Source organism: Taudactylus pleione, unplaced genomic scaffold, assembly GCF_031769625.1.
Source record: "Taudactylus pleione unplaced genomic scaffold, aTauple2 ptg000015l, whole genome shotgun sequence".
Classification (NCBI taxonomy): Eukaryota; Metazoa; Chordata; class Amphibia; order Anura; family Myobatrachidae; genus Taudactylus; species Taudactylus pleione.
The window spans coordinates 24,620,337-24,641,115 of NW_028284417.1; the positions used below are offsets into that span (position 1 = coordinate 24,620,337).

Here is a 20,779-nt window from a genome sequence, read left to right on the forward strand (position 1 = left end):
AACCCAGAGGTCACTGATGGAAATATGACCTATTTCCTGGTAGCACAGGGATAATACAAATCCACAGGTGGTGATTAGCAGCAGACCGATGTTCCAAGGGCAGCGCAGGAGTGCAACTAAGGAAGCAGGCATAGAGAGGCACTGGACTCCGTCAGTACCAGGAGGAACCAGGAAGTACAACTGAGCAGAGACTGCAGCGTGAGACTATCATCGGCAGTTAAGTACAAGGCTGACTGCCTTTTAACAGGAGAGCGGGCCAATGGGAAGAGCCCAAGGAGACCTGCCCCCATTATAGAATATTACATGCAGCTGAACTGCTGCACTTCTAGAAGCGTCCCGGCTGCAAGGCAGCGTCCAGGACCATGAAGCAGCGTGGCAGCCCAGAGTCCCTGGTTGAATCGTAACCACCGGGACCATGAAACTGCATGGCCGCCCAGAGTCCCTGGTCAACCAGGAGAATCAGAGGCCGTCATAATTAGGAATCCCAGTCACCTAGTAACAGCCGGGACCCGCTGTGGAAGTGAGCAGCTGCCGCGGCGGCTCACAACAGGGAGCTCATTGAGTGACACGGATTAGGGGGTGGCCCAGCAGTCCACATACACTATACTGCATTTGAGGAGGAACTGAACCAGCTTATACCAGTAGACATCCTGCCAGGCACCATGTTGAGGACACAGACCATCAAGCTCTACCTGGTGAGTAGCAAACAAATTTTTACACACAATGTAATCCCAATATTCTGATGAGTGTAAGGAACTCTAGCAGAGGAACTGCACACATTTGCAAATGTGTACAATGTTCACCCCAAATCAGTATACTGTAGTTGTAAATGAAAGTCAATTAACAAATAGTGAACACTGTTTATTAGAGAAACAGATGTGTATTCTGGTACAGATGCATGTACTGCAGAAAGGCCACTGAAACATATTTTATATTTCTCTCTTCATCTGTACCACAGAAGAAGGAGGCTCTTGCCAAAAGGCAACATCCAGAAATGGATGATGATGGTGGTGAGTCCTGAAAAATACAATCAGCCCATGTGTCAGCAGGCCTCTGCAATACATCTATATTGTCACGTAACATTTACACCATAACTATCAGGACACTTAGCTCTACATCCATTTAACAATGTAAAGAGGTCAAAAACATCAGTACTGTAACCTTCTAAATATACCTAATGGTTACAAGTCACTGATATGTAAACTTCTAACTTGATGCAAACTTCCCATCCAGAGATTCCTAAAAAAAACAAAAACATTGCTTGAGTTCAATAACTTAATGGGGTCACTGCTGAAACCACCTGTGCACAAGTATGGATATCCGCAAGACATGCATTGTTAGGAGGACCAAATTACTAGGGACAATGTATTTTGTGTCTACCAAGCATAATTACTTAACATTACTATCCTTCTCATGCGATCCCACCAACGCCAATTGTCATTGAGCAATTCTCGGATCCGGAGACCATCATCCTCCCGTCAGTTGAGCCTGTAGAGGACACCGCAGCAGGCAACATTGAGGACACACAAGAATGGCAGCAGGCCCAGCTACAGCCCACACTCGCACCTCAACCCACCCTAACTGTGGAAGAAATGGCGCAATCATTGGATACTTTCCGAAACATCCAGGTTAATCCTATGAATGTGCAAACCACACAAATGAATGCCCACACAAATGAATTGCCAGTTAAGCAAAATAACCAACGCAACGAGAGTTGCACAAGGACCATCTCCCTCCCTGCCCACCTACAGGTTCCCTTTCTAGCTCAGATGCCTGCACCATTGCTAAACTCTATTCATATAGGTCCCCAAAATGAATCTCCCCTCCACGCTACAGTAACCCTGATAATCTTATTCACATCTCCCCCACAAACGCTATCCTGTGCCCTCAGGTCAGTCTGTAATAAACTGGCCCTCACCCATGATCTTTTCATCTCCAACTCCCTACAGCTCCTAGCCATTACTAAAACCTGGATTTCACCCTCTGACACCACTTCTCCTGCTGCTCTCTCCTCTGGGGGCCTCACCTCTCATACCCCGAGGGGTAGCCATGGTAGTGGTGTTGGGGTCCTTCAATCCACCAGTTATTCCTACCAGCTAATACCCTCTGAACCATCCCTTACATTCCCCACATTTGAGGTTCATGCTATATGCCTCTTCCAACACAGTAAACCTCAGAGTAGCTGTCATTTACTGGCCCTCCCTCCAAATACCTTGACAACTTCGCTTCCTGGCTCCCTCACTTTCTCTCCTCAAATCTTCCCTCCATTATCCTAGGTGATTTTAACATTTCTATTGACATTCCCATAGAATCCTCTGCCGCTAAACTCCTTACCCTCACCTCTTCATTTGGTCTCGCCTAATGGACCTCATCACCCTCCCATGTGAGTGGGCATTCACTTGACCTGGTCTTTACTCACCGTTGTGATATTTCTGATTACTCCAATTTCCCATTCCCCCTCTCTGACCATCACCTTCTCTCTTTTAATTTGTCCCTCTCTCCTTCCCCTCCTCTACCTCCTAAGGCTACCATTACTAAGTGTAATATTGAGGCTATTGACACTGTTGCCTTTTCCTCCCTGCTGGACTCTCTTCTTACACCTATCCTTTCTCTTTCCTGACCTGAACAAGCCACTTCCCTGTACAATGCCTCCCTTCTGCTCTTGACTCTGCTGCTCCAGCAACTGATTATTTCCTCCCACTCCCGCCTCCATGATTTTGCCTGTGATGCTCCCTACCTTTGGAACTCTCTCCCTATCAGACTCTCCACCTCTCTACAAATCTTCAAACAGGCTCTCAAGACCCACTACTTCATCAAGGCCTTCCAGCTCTCATCCTAACCCACTTCATGCTCTTTCCTCAATATCTACCCCTTCTGTGTCACGTTTGTCTGTCTGTTCCTCCCCTTTAGAATGTAAGCTCTCACGAGCAGGGACCTCTTCCGTCATGTGCTTCTCTTTACATTTTCTTCTACTACTTACTCCCCACAAGGGCACCTAACACTTGACTGCTAACTTCCTGCTGCTTATTGTGAGTGTTGTAATCACTATTGCAGCAATGTATATAAACCATGTCCTTGTCCTGCACTGTAATGTACTGTAAGTTACTCGTTTCTTGTTCACTAGTTAGTTATGTACTCTGTAAGGTGTTGCAGAACACTTGTGGCGCCATATAAATAAAGGATAATAATAATAATAACGAGAACCGAAATGGCCCATAATGTGGATATGTGTCTGTTGGGGGGCAAACAGGCACTTATCAGCCTGCAAAGAGAGCTTGTAGGCCAAAGAGAGACATTGGCAGGTCCTAGCGCATCGATTGCTAGCAGTCAGACAACCACCCCACCAACCTCAGCACCAAACAGTCCGACAGGGACAGTGTGCGAACACGTGGTGGTCTGGCTAAAGGCCTAGGTAGGGGCAGAGATGGCACACACCCAAATAAGTAATGTGTTTTTTACTATGTTAAAGTTAACAGTTTTTTATCACTTTTCTGAGTTGATTAAATTTGGATAGCATACTGAGTTTTGACTGTCATTTTTTCAAAACTAGTCGTGTGTGTATATAGTAATCACTAACTTTTTGTTAAGCAAAGGTACACATTGTTATATTGTTAGAAATGGTCACGGGAGAATATAACAAATATACAGGGTGTTTTTATGAATCTAAATACACAGCACATAGCTTGTTTGGTAAGTGAACTATTTAAATACACTTACCATATGCAGTGTCCAAAATATATATACCAACACCTCACATGGGTAGTTATCATTTCCCTCTATAATGTAAAGACATGATGAATATATTATTTGAACTATAAATGTTACATATCCCCATTTTACCTGACTGCAAACTTACATGTGCAGTACTGCCATATAATCCTCTGTCGAACCTCATTCCCTCCTCTGTGTTGACCATGTCCTCAGATGGTGCAGGCTCAGGCTACAGTATTCGCTGTATGCCCCTATGTCCCCAAGATCAGGGTGGCCTTGTCCCAGGGCTATGTTGTGAAGCATACAGCAGGCATTCATAATGTGACCTACTTCCTGACATCATAAAGCAGGATCCCACCCAATCAATCCAAACAACAGAACCCTCTCTTCAATAAGCCGAATGTCGATCTATCACACTGCGGGTGGTGATGTGAGTATTATTATACCTATGCTGTGGAATGCCTTGTGGTCAGGACAGATGTATCATGAGCCAGGTTTGACATCCATATCCTGAACACCTGTGGGGTTTTCAGGGACAAAAAACAGTTTACTTATAATACCTATTACAGCAGTTATGTTTAAGGTTGAACGTGAAGGAACAGTAGCAGGTAAACTTGGAAGAAATTTAAGGGTGCTGTACAGGAAGGGTTTTTTAGTGGGTTACCATGTTCCAAAAACAGGCAATAAATATTGTCAAATATTTGTGCAACATACTGTGTGGTTGAGTCTAATCACATGCTTGTTTGGGGCCCTGCAATCACAAACTTACATACACCTGGTACATCACAAGTAATTGTTGTTTGGTACAGCAAGTACTACATACCTAGTAGACAACCCTCCGGCATGTGTCCACCTTCAAACGTCTCCCATAGGCAGGATCCTGGATAAATTGTAACCACACTGAGAATACAGAGGTGACCATCACAGTCCACATGCACATTGAGGGGAGTGATAGTGATGCCTATTAACATACACATAACGCAGTGCTCTAATCCCAATGTGGGTACAATCTATGGCCCCCAGCATATTAGGGAATGCTGAGAACCTATCAAAGGCTATCTTGAGTTCCTGTAATTCTGACTCACAACTGGGTAATGGGATTCTGACTCACAACTGGGGAATGAGATATATGCAGGCCCATAGAGAGCCATCCCAGGCCCCAGTACTCTCAGGGGCATGGCCATATCCCTATGTTAAAAAAATATTCTTTTCAGTGCTGTGCACTGAACAGGGGGGTGATGTGAGCCCCTCAAACTGGGGCAGATGCAGGGGGAAGGCGCGATCAGTGTGATCACTCCCCTCCCTCACACAGATTGCTGCCCCCCCCACCTCTCAGCACCTCTGCATATATGTACTCCATATTTTCTCAAAGGCACATAACACTAGAGTTAAATATCTTGAAAAAGTGGCCTGCGTAATCTGCAAAACACCCTAGAGCTCACAGGCTGAAAGGAGCCTGTTGCAAAAAAGTGCAGGGTACACAATAATTTATGCAGCTCAGGCCCTGCATAGTTATTGCCAGGCAAAGGTTCCAAATCATCTCTCATCTGCTCATATAAGTTCATGAGGTTTGTACGGTTCAGCCTAGTAAGCTGAACCACCTCATGATCTTAAAAGGAATCCCGGTACATCCTCCCTCTATAGGTTTTTCTGGCAATTATCCTAATGGGGACCTGGATCTGGTCATGCTCCTGTGCAACTCCTCCATAGTGATGAACCTACACAAATACAGCTCATAGGAACTGAGCACAAACACCATTGCTACACCCACACAGGTGAAATGGATATAGGTGTGGTTTATATAGGGGTTTAATTAGTGCCGTGTAAAGTTGCACATTGAACTCGCCAATTGGAATTGGATAGCTGTAACTTGCGCTCTGAACTGCTGCTCAGTCTATTCCTAGGCACACCAAAACCTTTACTGTTATGACAAGAAAAAATATATATGGAATAGTCCACAAGCGCCGTCCACCTAAATTCAATTGATTGGTATGATCCCCAACACTTCTTTATATGGTCCCTTTCGATTAGCGTCCGTTTCTCCTGACTCTAATATGGATAGAACTCACCATCAAGAAGTATGTAACATTCCCTGAAAGGTTTCCTTAAGTCCTTCACTTATTATACACATCCACCGGATTTTCTCTCCTTCCTAACACCTCCCGATTAGTGGAAAGATACTCACCAATAAATTAGTTCCCCAAAAGCTTTCTTTGAATATTCTGTCCCATAACCTCACACAGGCACCAAGAGTCTTCTTATAGGTATTCAATTTTAATAAAAATACCACGGAAACAATCCACATATATTAAAAAAACATTTATATATAGTCACCACATTCAGCCAAGGAGCATGCCCGGGAGGTGAGAGTACCACTCCTGTCACTATGGAAATCGACAAAAAAGGCTAAATGGGCAACCCTACATGAATAACTTGAAAAATAGGTGAAAAAAATCAACGTGTTTCAGACACAAGTCCTTTCTCAGCATGTCTGAGGAATGCATTGTGTCTGAAATGTGTTGATGGTGGTGGATCTGTATCTTTTTTACCTATTTTTCAAGTTATTTATGTAGGGTTGCCCATTACGAATGAATCAAGGTGTTTATTGGTGAGTACCTTTCCACTAATAGGGAGGTGTTGGGAAGAAGGAGAGAGAAAATCCAGTGGCTGTGTATAATAAGTGAAGGCGTTAAAGAAACGTTTCAGGGAATGCTATATACTTCTTGATGGTGAGTTCTATCCATATTAAAGTCAGGAGAAAAAGACGCTGATCGAAAGGGAAAGGGACCATATAAAGAAGTGTTGGGATCATACCAATCAATCGAATTTAGGTGGACAGCGCTTGTGGACTATTCCATATATATTTTTCCTTGTCATAACATTGAACTCACCAGCCTGAAACGAGTTTATTATTTTGCAATTTTATTTTTACTAGTTCTGTGTGAGTTTATAACTTGCAGCCTATTACATCCTGCGAGTTGGGAAACATCTGGATAGTGTTTTGGGGCGATATGAGAAGTGGTAATGCGAGTTTAAAGTGAGTTTGCATGTTCTTGGAGTCTATTACATACGACAAGTTAAAACTCCCACTTTTGTAGCTGTACAGTCGCACATTTTTCAAACTCTGACCCTATTATATTTCACCCAAAAGCTTTATTTTTTATTTGCCTATACATCTATGTAGGATTTATTTCAATAGAGATCATTAAGTCTCAAGTACTAACTGATATTTTGGATAACTGAAAGCCCAAAATATATATGGCACCTTTCTCATTAACAACCATTTATTGATGGTGTAAAATATGGTCATCAGGTTGTGTTAAAGTATCAAGAATTCTGAACTTGACAATTCAAATATCATCTTAATTTATAGTGTGTCGTATAATAGATGGTTTATATATATCAGTGGACATGTTAAAATGTATTATTGTGGCCTTGAAAATCGATTATTAACACACATTAAAACTATAATAATTATTGTTCAGGCATAATATTTATAGTAGAATCCAATATAGGAATAAATATACATATAAATAAACACACACCTAGACATTCGTTTTTTATAAATAACATTTTTTTCTTTATTTCATTATCTTTACACTATTTGTTGTACTTTCTATATTTTAATTATATTTCATAGTAATGTCTGATAACTTTTAATATATTGTTCTAAAATGTTTATTCTTTTAACTTAAAATTTCTCTTGTGCACCTCTAAATGACAATCTCTTCTCCTCTCTTTTTTTTGTTATTACAATGTTCTATCCCTGTGTGCCATGCTGTGCAATATGTGGAATCTAATAATAATATCGTATGAATAATTATTTAAAATTCACCACTTAACCATATAAGACTTCCAATCTGTTTCAGAGATGCAGACAAATAACATTCTACAATTAAGCACTTTTACGAAACATTTTGGGAATTGTGCCTGGAAAATCTACCTGTAACTGTTTTGTGGGATTCTGGGTTCATGGTGGAGAGTAATAATACCACCTGTATTAGTGCCACCTCTATTGCTTGGTTTAGCTTAATTTATAAGTTAAGTTAATGATGAGAGAGTGGAGGCATCTGGAATGTCTTTGTGATATATAACTTTTGTGAGTTTGAATATATGTTTACATTTATTGAAATATGCTTAGATCTAAAGTGAATCTAGAAGTTGGGCAATTTGAAGTTGGGCAATATGAACATAGAAGCAAAATGATAATTTCTGATCCTGGCACATACTTAGAACCTGTTTTAGTCCTTTTGTAGGGATACAAATTCATGCCCCTTGCTGGGAATACCCCCTAAATCTGCTTTCTCCACCTCTTAGATCTCATTTACATAATTTAGTCCCAAGAAAAATATTTTGTGTGTGTGTTCTCAAGCTAAAAATAGGGCCATGATGCAAATTGTATAATTACTTCCCTGGGGGAGGCAAAATATTGGCACCTCTGTAAATGAGAGTGGCTCGGTTTCCCTTAGTGAATGATCTTGGTTTTGTTTATTGCTTTTTAAATTTGGCCCATGGCAAACTCAACAAACTGAAATAAAATTATATCAAATTACTTTAATTTACTGTATTTGGAAATATGATTCTGGATTTTGCAGCACATTGTCATTTTTACAGAATAAAGCTGTCCACACACTATGCTCTGTAATCTTTAAGCCCATTTTTTCCCAAAGCAATCTGGCTATATGTATTCAGTGCCAAACTGCACCCATCCAGATGTTCAGGCATTGAACTAAATGGCTGGATCACAAAGGAAAACCGCATCTATCGCTTCCAGGATAGCAGATGACCTACTACTGTATATACTTCACTGGAAGCAGATCCAAATTTCCATTTGGGACAATAAAAGTCATATCAGATATTGATAATTTACAGTTGAGAAGGGTGCATGTATAGTGGGACTCCTGCCAATGTGGAGGGGCACATTGCCATTACAACCACATAAAAGAACTCCAGTTTTGCACCAGCTCAGAGCTGGAAGACATTTTATATTTCAATGGGACTAATTTTGTATCTATGTTTTACTTCTCTGAGCAAAGTAATACAAACATCACAACATAAGCAATATTTGGTCAATGCAGTACTTTTTATATGTAAAGAGCTTATTAGCTTTTTTTTGTTTTACTATTTTGTCAGAAATGTTCATTGTTAATATTTTGTAAGTTCTAGGTTATCTGGTACTTGATTGTGTTTTGTATGTAATCTAGAAAATGACCACCATTTATTTTTCATATTGCACACAGAGTATAAAAAGCTATTACATGTTACTGCATGTAGTCTACTGTTCATTTTTACATACTTGAGGTCTATAATATGTACAGTACATGCTGGAGTTTAACCAAGTGTGTGCTTGGCATTGTTTTGCCTTTGTATACCTTGCCGGCACCTATAAAAATACAGATCATTGGTCCCAACCAGGGCCGTAACTAGGGTGGTGCGACCAGTGCCATGGCACAGGTCACCGCTGGGCAGGGGGTGCTGTTTGGGCCTGTAAATTTTCCTGTTTATTATCATACTCACTTGTAGCTTCCTCTGCTTTTATCCCCAGCATCTCCTGGCCTCCCCTATCTCTTCCCTGGCCCTTCCCCATGAGGCCATGACCCTTCTTCAGGTGCACTATCTTATGTCCCTCTTTAAAAAATGGGGGGGTGCCAATGCTCTCTCTGGCACAGGGCATCAAAAGGTCTAGTCACGGCTCTGGTCCCAACCTTCATTCACTTTTCAGGGCAAAGCAACTAAATGCCACAGGAACATGGCCTAAAATCATGAATTGCTTCTGAGAATGGTTTTGTTTTTATGTTGCATATATTATATATTCATATATTTTTCCTAACTGTAAATGTCAAGCTTAATATTAAAGTACCTGGCTGTAAATGAAAAATACATAAGGATCACTTGATGTATTAATAATGTTTCTGCATAGACATTACTGGAAAATCAAGCAGATAAGGTAAAATAGCAGAGGTGTTTATAAAGAAGTGCAGTCCAATACAAGGAGACTCCATAGGCTTTGTGTGGGCCTCTATATTATAAACCCAAATGTCATCAGTTATTGAATGCATTTAGGTATATAAAAGACTGAGCACCGCTAATGTGTTTGTGTCACGTACAGTATAAGCAGAGCTTTGAAAGTATGAAATATATAACCACAAGTATCTTTTCTTTATGCCACCTTTACATATTAGTTATATTTAGAATTTCCCTCTTTACCTTTTGTTCCTGATAATATACCTGCTTTTATATCGTTTCATAATATGTTACAAGTGCCCTTTCATTAAACAAGTCCTGTTACTTTTACATTTTTGTGGGCTTGGTTGGATTTAGAGGTGGTCACTTACAGTAGAAAATGTCCCCTTGCACGTGCCAGCCTTTGCTCCAGTGCCCCTAGATTTCTGCCAATAGCACATGGGAGGTGAAGAGTTTGTACAGGCAGCGGGATGGAGTAAAGATGTTTTTTGCACATCGCAGAGTCAGTAAACTGGTGCAGCTTGTGTTTCAGGGCAGGACAAATTCATTTAGATTTTCTTCTGCAAAGTGGAAATATCGAAATGAGATAAATGGATGTAGAGAACACATATTTAGGGTATACTCTGTTGTGTATAGGGGCACATGGTCATTTCTACTCCATAGAAGGGCAATCACCAAGTTTTATTGACCTATAAGTTACATGACTTTTTTTTGTTGTTAAATAGCCATCATGGTGGGCAGTAGTACAGCATAAACTTTTCATTGTATAGAGTAATGTTGCGTACACACGGAACGATGTGCGCCCTGAACGAACATCATCCCGTGTGTCCCCGGCAGTTTGTGCTCAGTGTCGTTAACGACTCTGAGCACAAACACTGAACGAAATCAAGATCGATTTTGTTCAGCGCCGGGCCCCCTCCTCATCCCCAAACATGTACAACCTGCCAAAATCGTCACGTTGTACGTCCAGTTCGGGCGATGAACGAAAACTACAAACAGCAAACGGGAGCGCTCATTTGTAGTTTTCGTTCATCGTTTTGGGGCAAATACTTAACGATTTTTTTAATGATTTGTCATTAACGACAAATCGTTCAAAAAATTATCCGGTGTGTACGTACCTTTAGACTTAACAAGCACTAAGGGGTAGATTTTCTAAGCAGCAGCTTATGACCATGACATTTAAAATGGTAATAATATTAAATGCAAAACATGGCATTATAAATTTGTGGTCAAAATCATTAAGAATCTATCGCTTGCAAAAGATGCACCTTAGTAAATCTGGCCCTAACTCTGTAAAAACACCACTGGCACATTGAGCTTGTAGGATATAACAAAAGCATTTCCATATCTCACTGTGGAAGAAATTTTATAAAATTAGATGGGCTTAATGAAACCATCCAACTGCTTATACAATAATTGTATTTTTATGTTAAAGTCTTTGTAAAATTGATTACTGTAAAATATCTATTACCATTTCACTGTCTCTCCAATGTCACATAACACAGAAGTGGAAAACAAAGTTTATTCCATTACAAAACCAGAATAGTTTTAATGCTCAGCTGCAGGATGCTCTTATACATGACATAGTGAGGGATTAAATAAGAATGCTTTTTACCCATATATGGAGACATGTATGTTATCCATTGCAGAAATAAATGGTCCTCCAGTAAGGACCTCATATAGAGTTAGGAACAAATTCAGTTTAAGCTAAATATGGTATATTTGCACTTGGACAGACCATGTTGCAGTGCAAGAGGGTACAACAAATGCAATGTTTTTGCATGCAGGGAATTTTTGGATGGCACGTAGCATTCATGCACTGTGCAGCTTTAACTCTGCTGTTTATAGTTGAGCTAAGATGTGCTCTCTTTCCAACTCTAAATCTGTGCATACATATTACACTTGCCCTCATTGTAGTGCAACATGGTTTTACCAAGATACAAAATTGTACCATCTATTCGGATGTACTCCTAACTCTAAATAAGACACAAAGTGTATAGTACATAGTCTTCCACTAAGTTTCTAACATTTGTTATTTGATTCTACTATTTATAAAAAAAAAAAAAAAAGGTGCAATATGATAAATTATTTCAAAGTTCTGGTCAAGTAGACACAAGATAAGAGTACAAGTACATAATCAAATGAAAAAATAAAACGGTATATTAATGAATGACGATGTATAAAAATGATCCTGTTTCCTGATTAAACTGGTAATCCTCCTAGTGACTTGCTGTGTACAGTCCAGCCAAAGTCTTCTACCAGAGTCTGTTGGTAAATCATCTTTTTTCTAGGAGAAAATGGACCAGTAGATGAGGTTAAAGAGAATATATGCAGCGGGGAATATTATTCTTGAATACTTGTCGATAGCATGGGTGTCAATACGCATGCTGACATAAGCCCGCTGGCTCTTTCTTCTGTTTGAGTTTCTCTCTGTGCTGAGTGCCAGCTGCATCATGATCCGGTCTTCTTTATCTCCGTTCTCAGACACAAAACCACCCAGATTGTTCACCTCACCATCGCTAAAGCTGCTGTCCATCATTGTCCGAGGCACCCCACAGGTACAAGGAAGCTTAAAGAGAAAATAATAAGTATAAATTTACAGTGTGTTTATGGATCCCCACTTTAGTGTATTAGATCTTTTGGGGTATCTAGTTCAAGTACTTTTTTTTACAAAAATCTTTTTGCAGTCTATTTATTTCTATACTGCTTTTCTTATTTTTTTGCTACTAATAGACATAATACGGTCCACACAGAATCGCTATCAGACCAAATACATGCCTAGTGATTGAGACTACTGGGGTCCATACAACTTTGAATGATTGCCGCAATTCCCCATTCTGCGGACGGTGGGGACGGGAATCGGGGATATTCAACATGTTGAAAAATCTCAATTCCCCAATCCCGACCCAAAAATAGTCAGAATCGGTGAGTCTAGGTTTTTAAACATGTTCAATTTCCCCAATCTACCAACAGATCACCGGTCATCGATGACCGCCAATCTGGTCAGATCAGCTGATCTGGGTTGTAGATGTATGGGCCCAATCAGGGGACTGAATTGGGAAATTGGCATACTAGACCGACATGTTTACATAAATATCCGTATGAGTTAACCACAAATTACCACTAATACTCTTATACCTTGTACATCCAAATAGACACATGAGCATCCAGATACCCTACTGAAGGGAATAAGTATTAAAAGGATTGAAGTTGACAACATAAATGATTATCTTTTGAAGTTAGAACCTACATACAAATAAACATATAAAGAAAAATACTTTATTTACTGATCTACATAAAACTACAATGAATTGTTGAATACCTGTGTGGGTCTAGTAGTATCGGGTAGACATGTGGAGGGTATACAATAACATACAAGACATCTAAGGTACACAGCGTCTATGCTGGGTACACACTTGTCAATATATTATTTGTTTGATCGACGAACGATATATCGCAAGTGCGTGCACAGACATATCAGGTTGGCCCTGCAACACAGCCGATGCTGATATATCTGAAAGATATATTGGTGCTCGGTGCATCTACGTGTTTGTACGGGCGACCTGCTGACCATCTGTACACTTGCTGCAGGGATCGCCAACACTGACATCTCAACAGTGCGGGCAAACTTAATTTAAATGCCCGCCCAGTTGTGATGCCAGCTCAGACATATTGAACTGCCGATAGGTAAGTGTGTATAGCTTACCAATCCGTCATCTCAGTGTGTACCCAGCATTAGAACATACTATTAAAGCTGGGTAAACACTATGCGATTGTGTACCCAACCAACGAGACACCGCCGTCCATACACACTGGATGATGTGGTGAACGACAGCGAGATGTGTTGTTCCATGCTGCATTTAGCAGCTTGGCGTCATTCGTTCAATCATCACATCTGCTGTGCAGCATGGCAAAAGGGATGATGTGATGAATGACCCACGGGCACGAACGATTGGGCATACATACTATGCGATCCTCACAATATATCATTCCGATCTGCGTTGGAATGATATAGCATAAGATGGATCCCATAGTGTGTACCCAGCTTAATACAGGTATACTTAACATTTTAATCCTCAGATAATTACACTTGTATCTAGTTCTATGTTACAATTGTATCCATCTACTGTGGATCAAAATCTCCTGCATAACATTCAATACTTTACAGTACAGATTGCACAGCTCTCATTTTAAACACTAATTTATTGAAATCTTTTTTCACTCTCCCTTCTTATTTTAAATATTTAACTGATTTTATCTACCCTCATAAATATGTGTTATTGATAACTGCAATAAGAAAAGATGAGTTTTACTAATTGTTACCATTTACAACAGAAGGTTAAAAGTGCACTCCCTAAAGACCTAATTTTTCATGTTTTAGTAACATAGGTGGAGATGTATCAAACGTTGGAGAAAGATAAAGAACCAACCAATCAGCTTCTAACGGTCATTTACAAAAATATGGTTCTATTCATAGAGCAGAGAAAAGCCCCGTTTTGCTGTAAACGGGACTTTTCTATGCTTGGTGCTATTCACAGTAGGTTACTGTGGAGAAGTTTCTGACTTCTCCAGCCGCACCTCCGCTCCGTGGCTGAATCACATCACCGTTCTATATTGTGGGGAGTGTGACTCATTAAAAGGATGGAAAGCTTAGCTTTGTGTTCAGATTCGCCATCTCAGGATGGTGTACTCTGAACACTGTGACGAAACGGGCAGAGAAGTTGGGTACTTCCCTGCTCTCTGTCTGGCATGCGGCCTTGCTCCGCCCCCTTTAGAGACCATCAGCCATTGCAGCAGCTGTGTAAAGAGCTGCTGGGCACAGATTAATAAAAAAAATCCTCAGTTTCACCCAAAATAATAATTGAAGGTTAAAGATAATGTTAATTTAATATTATATATATATATATATATATATATATATATATATAATAAAAGAAATTGGTTAACATTTAAATTTTTTTATTATGTAATTTTTTTTTATATAAATATATTTAATAGATTAACATTATCTTTAGCCTTTAATTGTTATTTTGGGTGAAACTGAGGGAAAAATGCCCAGCAGCTCACTACATACGTGCTTCAATGGCTGCTGATCAATAAAGGGGGCGGAGCAAACGTCAATGACTGACAGAAAGCAGGGAAGTATTCAACATGCTTTCCGACTCCATGCTTTGCAGAGGACTGCAGGACAAGAATAGACCGCTGGGGTCCTCGTTTTTGGATTGCTTAGTCGAAAAGGAAGCCTAGATGAAATGATACTTAGCAAAGCTATATATCGCATTGAACTTATGTGATATATAGTGAAAATTAACAATTCATCTACATGAATATACCCCATAGTCTGTAAAATTACAGTTAGAAGCTGATTGATTTGTTGGTACTTTATCTCTCTCAAATTTATTTTTCTTCAAGGCTTGATACATCTTCCCAATAATTTCTCACTAGGGGCTCTATTTATTATCATTATTTTGACTAAAATAAAGTGAAAAAGGGTGTTTCCACACCCTTTTCACATTATTTTAGTTTCACCTACAGTTACTAAAGGGCAATTGGAGTAGAATTCGTAAAATTCTACTCCAACCCCTAATTATCACTTATTTTTAGTAATCAGATCACATTTCCCATCATTGTAATTGGAAATGCGAACTGCCTGGTAGTTACTAAAAATAAATTGTGAAAAACATACCGGGGAAAGCCCTGTGGCGTTATCCAGGGTCTCCCACGGTTAAAGTACTCCTGCTCCGCTCTAACCGGCAGAGCCCCCAGTGATCAGCTGTGTGGTCTAAACAGACAACATGCTGATTTCTGCTACAAAAAAAAAATAACTTAGCTGAGTCCAGGGACCGGAGATCGGTGCTCCGGTGATGTCCTCCCTCCGGTCAGCTAGTCTCCCATCCTGCACTGGGACCCGGTCATCAGGTGACTGGGCCCCAGTGCAGGATGGGAGATCAGCTGACTGTAGCCGTGGAGGACATCCCAGGACCCCAATCACCGGAGGTAAGAGCAATTAAGTGAGGGGGGTCGCGGGGGACAGGGCTTAGCGGCGGAGAGTCGGCGCATGCGCGGGCACTTGTCATGGTATTTTTTGCGAAAATTCCGTGATAAATGTGCGGAGGGCATTCACAGAGACAGAGCTTTATCGCAAGCTCTGTCCCTGCAAGGGATTTTTAGTAAATCCCTGTGATATTGGCTGAATTTGCACTGCGAATTCAGTTGGTGAAATCACCCTACAATCTGCATTCAATATGCGGATTGTAGTAAATAGAGCCCTAGCTGATAAATCTACATACACCATAGATTCAATATAATTGCTTTGTTTCAGTACATGAAATGTAATGAAGTCGCTCAGGATAAGTTATATTCAGAAAAAAATAGAGATATACAGCGCTCTCTGGGCCTGATTCAGAGCCGGACGCTATTTGCGGACGGTCGTTCTGAAAAAGGGGCCGGATATTTAAATTAAGCGCTCGCTCTTTGCGGTCTGTTGACGCCTCTATGTCTGAGCGAGCGTACAAAACATGCGCTCGCTATTTTGTAAAGACGCCCCTCGGCCGTTCGCATCATACGTCATCTCCGCTATTTATTTGATTAACCAAGTACATCGAAAGGCATATGAACTGCTCGCTATTCTTGTGGTAGCATTTTCCTACCGCAATCATGCGAGCAGTTCAGACTAAAAGACAACCAAGTGACGTGGCCGATGACGCTGCTTTGTTAATTATGCACACCCATTAAACGACCGCTTTGACCGTTTGGCACGCCTGCGTTCGGATCTCCACTCCCCGTTTTCAAGCACCTTCCCCTGTTACCACCCACAAACGCCTCATCCTGTCACTGAAATTAGCAGGCATTCTCTATTTTGCGAGCACACGATTTCCGACCGCACTGACTGGTTTGCGCATGCGCATTACAACCCATACGCATGCGCAGATGTGCGAACATCGCTCGGAACGAACGAGCGGCTGCTTACGAGCGGCTCTGAATCAGGCCCTCTGTCTGTTTCCCAAGTATATTCTTCAGATTTTCTCTTTGTGTCTCATAGGTTGAGGAGCATACAAAGAAAGAAAACAGGAAAAAAATTCATAGTGTAGTATACTTAAAAAATTATTACTCAAATCGGAATTGCATGGAGATCAATGCAATTCCATATGGCATTCCTGGGCCGTGACTGAGGGATGGCTTTCATCGGCGGGCATGTCAGGGACTGCGTCGGAAGATGTGGTTCCACTAAAACCTGCGCCCATGTACCAGCAGAGATATTACTACACTATGGGAAGTTTTTTCTCTGTATATCCTCCGTATGCTCCAAAGCGCTGCATTTTTCCCCCTACTTTTTTCTTTATATAAGTTCCAATTGTTCTATCTTTTTTATGATACTTTGAAGAGTTCTAGAAACCTATGTTTAGAGCAGAAATATATTTTCTCAAATGATCTTATTATCACTCAGGAGAAGTGTCCATGTAAATGAATGTGTGTGCAGGCTGAATGCTTTTACTAGACATAAGAATCTAAATAGAGACTTCTAATATCCTTCTGTTTTAAAGTAAAGTGTAAATTAATCCCTCATAATACTGCACGAGTCATTTTTTTCCTTGATAAATCAATCCTTATAGCGGTGACTGTAATCCGCTACGGTGTGCCCAGTCACACCATCGAGCTGACTTCGGACATAAGAGCAACCTTATGGTTGCCCAAAATCTCTGCTGGTACATGGGCGCAGGTGTTAGTGGAACCACATCTTACGACGCAGTCCCTGACATGCCCGCCGATGAAAGCCATCCCTCAGTCACTGCCCAGGAATGCCATATGGAATTGCATTGATCTCCATGCAATTCCGATTTGAGTCTCCTGACGGTAACCATCGAGACGCAAGCGCAATGCAACTCAGATACATTTGCAGATTTAAAACTTGTGCCCAATGTTCTCAATGCATCCACCTCTAAATCAGGCCCTCAGCTGGGTATTTTTTATTTGTGACTGTTGTGAATACATAGAAAAAAGGTACTGGGCCAATAGTAGAGTTAGTGATTTACCTTGTTAAAACAACCAATGGGTGTATTATGGCCTTTATGGGCAGCATAATATCTGCCTTAAGTAACGAAGATGTAAAAAGAGAAGCAATAGTCAATGAAGTTGGCTGTAATTTCACCCACCATGGGGGCACGGAACTGAATAGGTATGTTTGCCCTTATCCTTAGCTGTATATGCGGCCTGACCACCCCCATCTATATACTTTGTTTCATAGCCGTCATCATGACCAGTACTCACTTGCACCAGTCATAATTTATGCATCCCCCTGCAATGGCGTTGAAACGCACTGGCATGCCTACAGTCACCAACAACAAATGGCCAGATTGATTTCCTGTCAATCAATCTGCGATGGGTCTGCATAGTCACTGTGATCGCAGTCCTGATCGAAGTGACCTGTTCGCGCATGCGCACTGCGGTGCATAAGCACGCACAGAACGCAACAATCGTCCGATTGCGTGCATATTAGCAACTGCGTTCCTTGCTGAATCAAGCCCTGAGTTGTGTATAACTCAACTTAACCTATATTTGCATATACTTGGCTCCATAACATGGGCAGTATGAAAAAATAATATGTCCATATAACTGACTTGCATTCAGCTCTGCAGCAGCCCCATAGTCTTCAATGCTACAAGATATATTGTTATATTCTCTGAAATTGATGATTTGATACCACAGTAAAAGATAGCCTTATCTTTGTTATCTTCTGACATTATTTGGCGCAGGGACAGATTGACCATAGACCTCATCAGAAGTTTTCCCAGTAGGCCAAGAGGTTATTGGGCCACTGGGGCATTTAAAAATAAAAAAAACAGCAACCTGAACTGAACTAAAATGTAATGCTGGAAGGTATTTTCATAATTCCTCTTATGGATATCAAGAACAAATGAATGTGACTGCAAAGCAAGTAAAACTTCCAGACTAACATTTTTCCAATTCTCCCATGGGTAAAATGGGGTGTAGTTGGCATTCCGGCAGCCGGGATCCCAGCTCCAGAATCCCGACCGCTGACATCCTGATAATAAGTATTGGAGTTAAGATACTTACCTAATTCTGTCGGGATTCTGACTGTCAAGATGCTGCTGTCTGTCTTCCAACCGCACTCATCCCGATCGCCGGAATCCCATACTCTAACCAGGGAAATATCATTACACTTGAGCTATTATGATAATATTGTACTTGTAAGTGCCAACTGGGCCATGTTTTTGCAATAAATAGTTTATACAACAGAAAATATTAAATAATTGGCTGATTCGACACAAAATATATATGTAGCTGGTTATTTATCATCTGTCATATTAAATTAGTTGCAGTGATTAGAAACATGGACCCTGAAAAGACCTGATATATAGTGCATACTCTTGATGTCATATGACAATTTAAATTCCATTGGAAAATGAAGAGTTTATTAGCATTCTGTAGAAAAGGAAATGAAAGGGTCTTGTAAGTTACACAGCACATGCATTAAGCTACTTTACATATTTGCAGTATCAATTGCAGTTGTTTTTCTATAACAGCAATTTGTTTATTAGTCAAAGTGTGACATATTTACCTACAAAGCATAACTGCACTGTGGATAAATATAAATACACACACACTTTAAATGTGTCATAGACATACTGTAAGGTGTTATTCTGAAATGACCGAGCAATGAACTTCAAGAACCGGGAGGAGTGAGACTGTCTGATAACGGTCTTATCTGCAGCGAAACTGTCTTGTGCTCTCAGGACTTTGACCCCAGTATAGGAAAAGTCAGGAGGTATGTCTCTGCTAGAAGGGGAGTCAGGTACATATAACAGTGGTGCCTGCAGTGTTACTAGTTTTTTTTAAAGTGACTGGAGGGTGATCTCATACTGCCTACAGCAATAACTATGGCCCCTGTGTGCCAGTTATTCCCACATCCAGCTGCATGGCAGCACACTAACTTGTGGCCCGGTTCCTGGTGATTTTACCCTACCTACTGGACAATTTGGCCGCAGCACCATATGAGGCTACTATCTGAATATTTTCCAGGGCTACTTTAAATTCCCAGTATACCTCTGACTACGCAGCAAAATAATTGTATGTTTCAAAGTTGTTTATACAGATATGTATACATTTATGTGTTGTATGCAAAACTATGATTGTTTTGATGATGCATAGCAGGCACAAATTCACACTATACTCACTAATCTTTGCTGCGAGGCCTTTGGGAGATATGTTGAGGGGAGGTCTGGGTGGGAGGGGCGGGGGTGTGACATTACAATTTGCCACATTGCAGCCCCACCAACCATGACATTTTGCATTGACTCGTTGCACTTCGGCTCAGAGGTGGGACAGCGAGGATGCGTTTTATAGATAATGATGTCACTCTGCCCCTTGTTTCACGCGAGAATAGGGTGACATGAAGGCGAGTTGCCCACTATACCAGGAGATGGGAGTACACCATCATATTTGGGAGTCTCCTGGAAATCCCGGGAAAGTGGGTAACTATGATTCAGACATCATTCATATGTTCCCTCTTAGAGATAGGAGAATAAATGAGAGTTAAAAGCTAATTCTAATGAGCACTTCACCCTGAAGAGGAAGTAGTCGGCATCCTGACAGTTAAAATCTTGAAGCACACTATGGCGGCTGTGGGGTGCAGACGGATCAAAATGCTGACAACTTCAAACAGTAAGTATTAGGGTTAGGCTGCAGAAGGGGAGGGTTAGGGTGCCCAAGGGTAGGGTTAGGATTAGACTGCTGGGGGGGCGGGGATAGGGTAAGGCTGCAGTTATGGTTAGGCTGCAGGAGGGGAGGGTTAGGGTGCCCAAGGGTAGGGTTGGGATTAGACTGCTGGGGGGGCGGGGATAGGGTAAGACTGCAGTTATGGTTAGGCTGCAGGAGGGGAGGGTGCCCAAGGGTAGGGTGGGGATTAGGCTGCTGAGGGGGGGTAAGTAAATCTGCAGTTATGGTCAGGCTGAGGGAGGGGTGGGTTAGGATTGTGGTTAGTGTTAGTATAAATCACCAGCATTTCACTGTCAGGATTCTGCTGCCGGGATGACATGCCCAACCCCAGTGAAGGACAACTATGGCATTTCCTAACAAGTTTATT

General features: G+C 41.1%; 1 protein-coding gene across 1 annotated transcript in view; it reads right to left on the minus strand.

Moving 5' to 3' along the window:
- Positions 1 to 11,230: 11,230 nt before the first annotated feature.
- LOC148542183 (gamma-aminobutyric acid receptor subunit rho-1-like) overlaps positions 11,231 to 20,779 on the minus strand; it is a 130,194-nt gene continuing 120,645 nt past the window's right edge. The window contains exon 10 of the mRNA XM_088470782.1: positions 11,231 to 12,244. Within this exon, the coding sequence (XP_088326908.1) occupies positions 11,963 to 12,244 (282 nt within the window). The 3' untranslated portion in view covers positions 11,231 to 11,962. The remainder of the gene's footprint in view (positions 12,245 to 20,779) is intronic.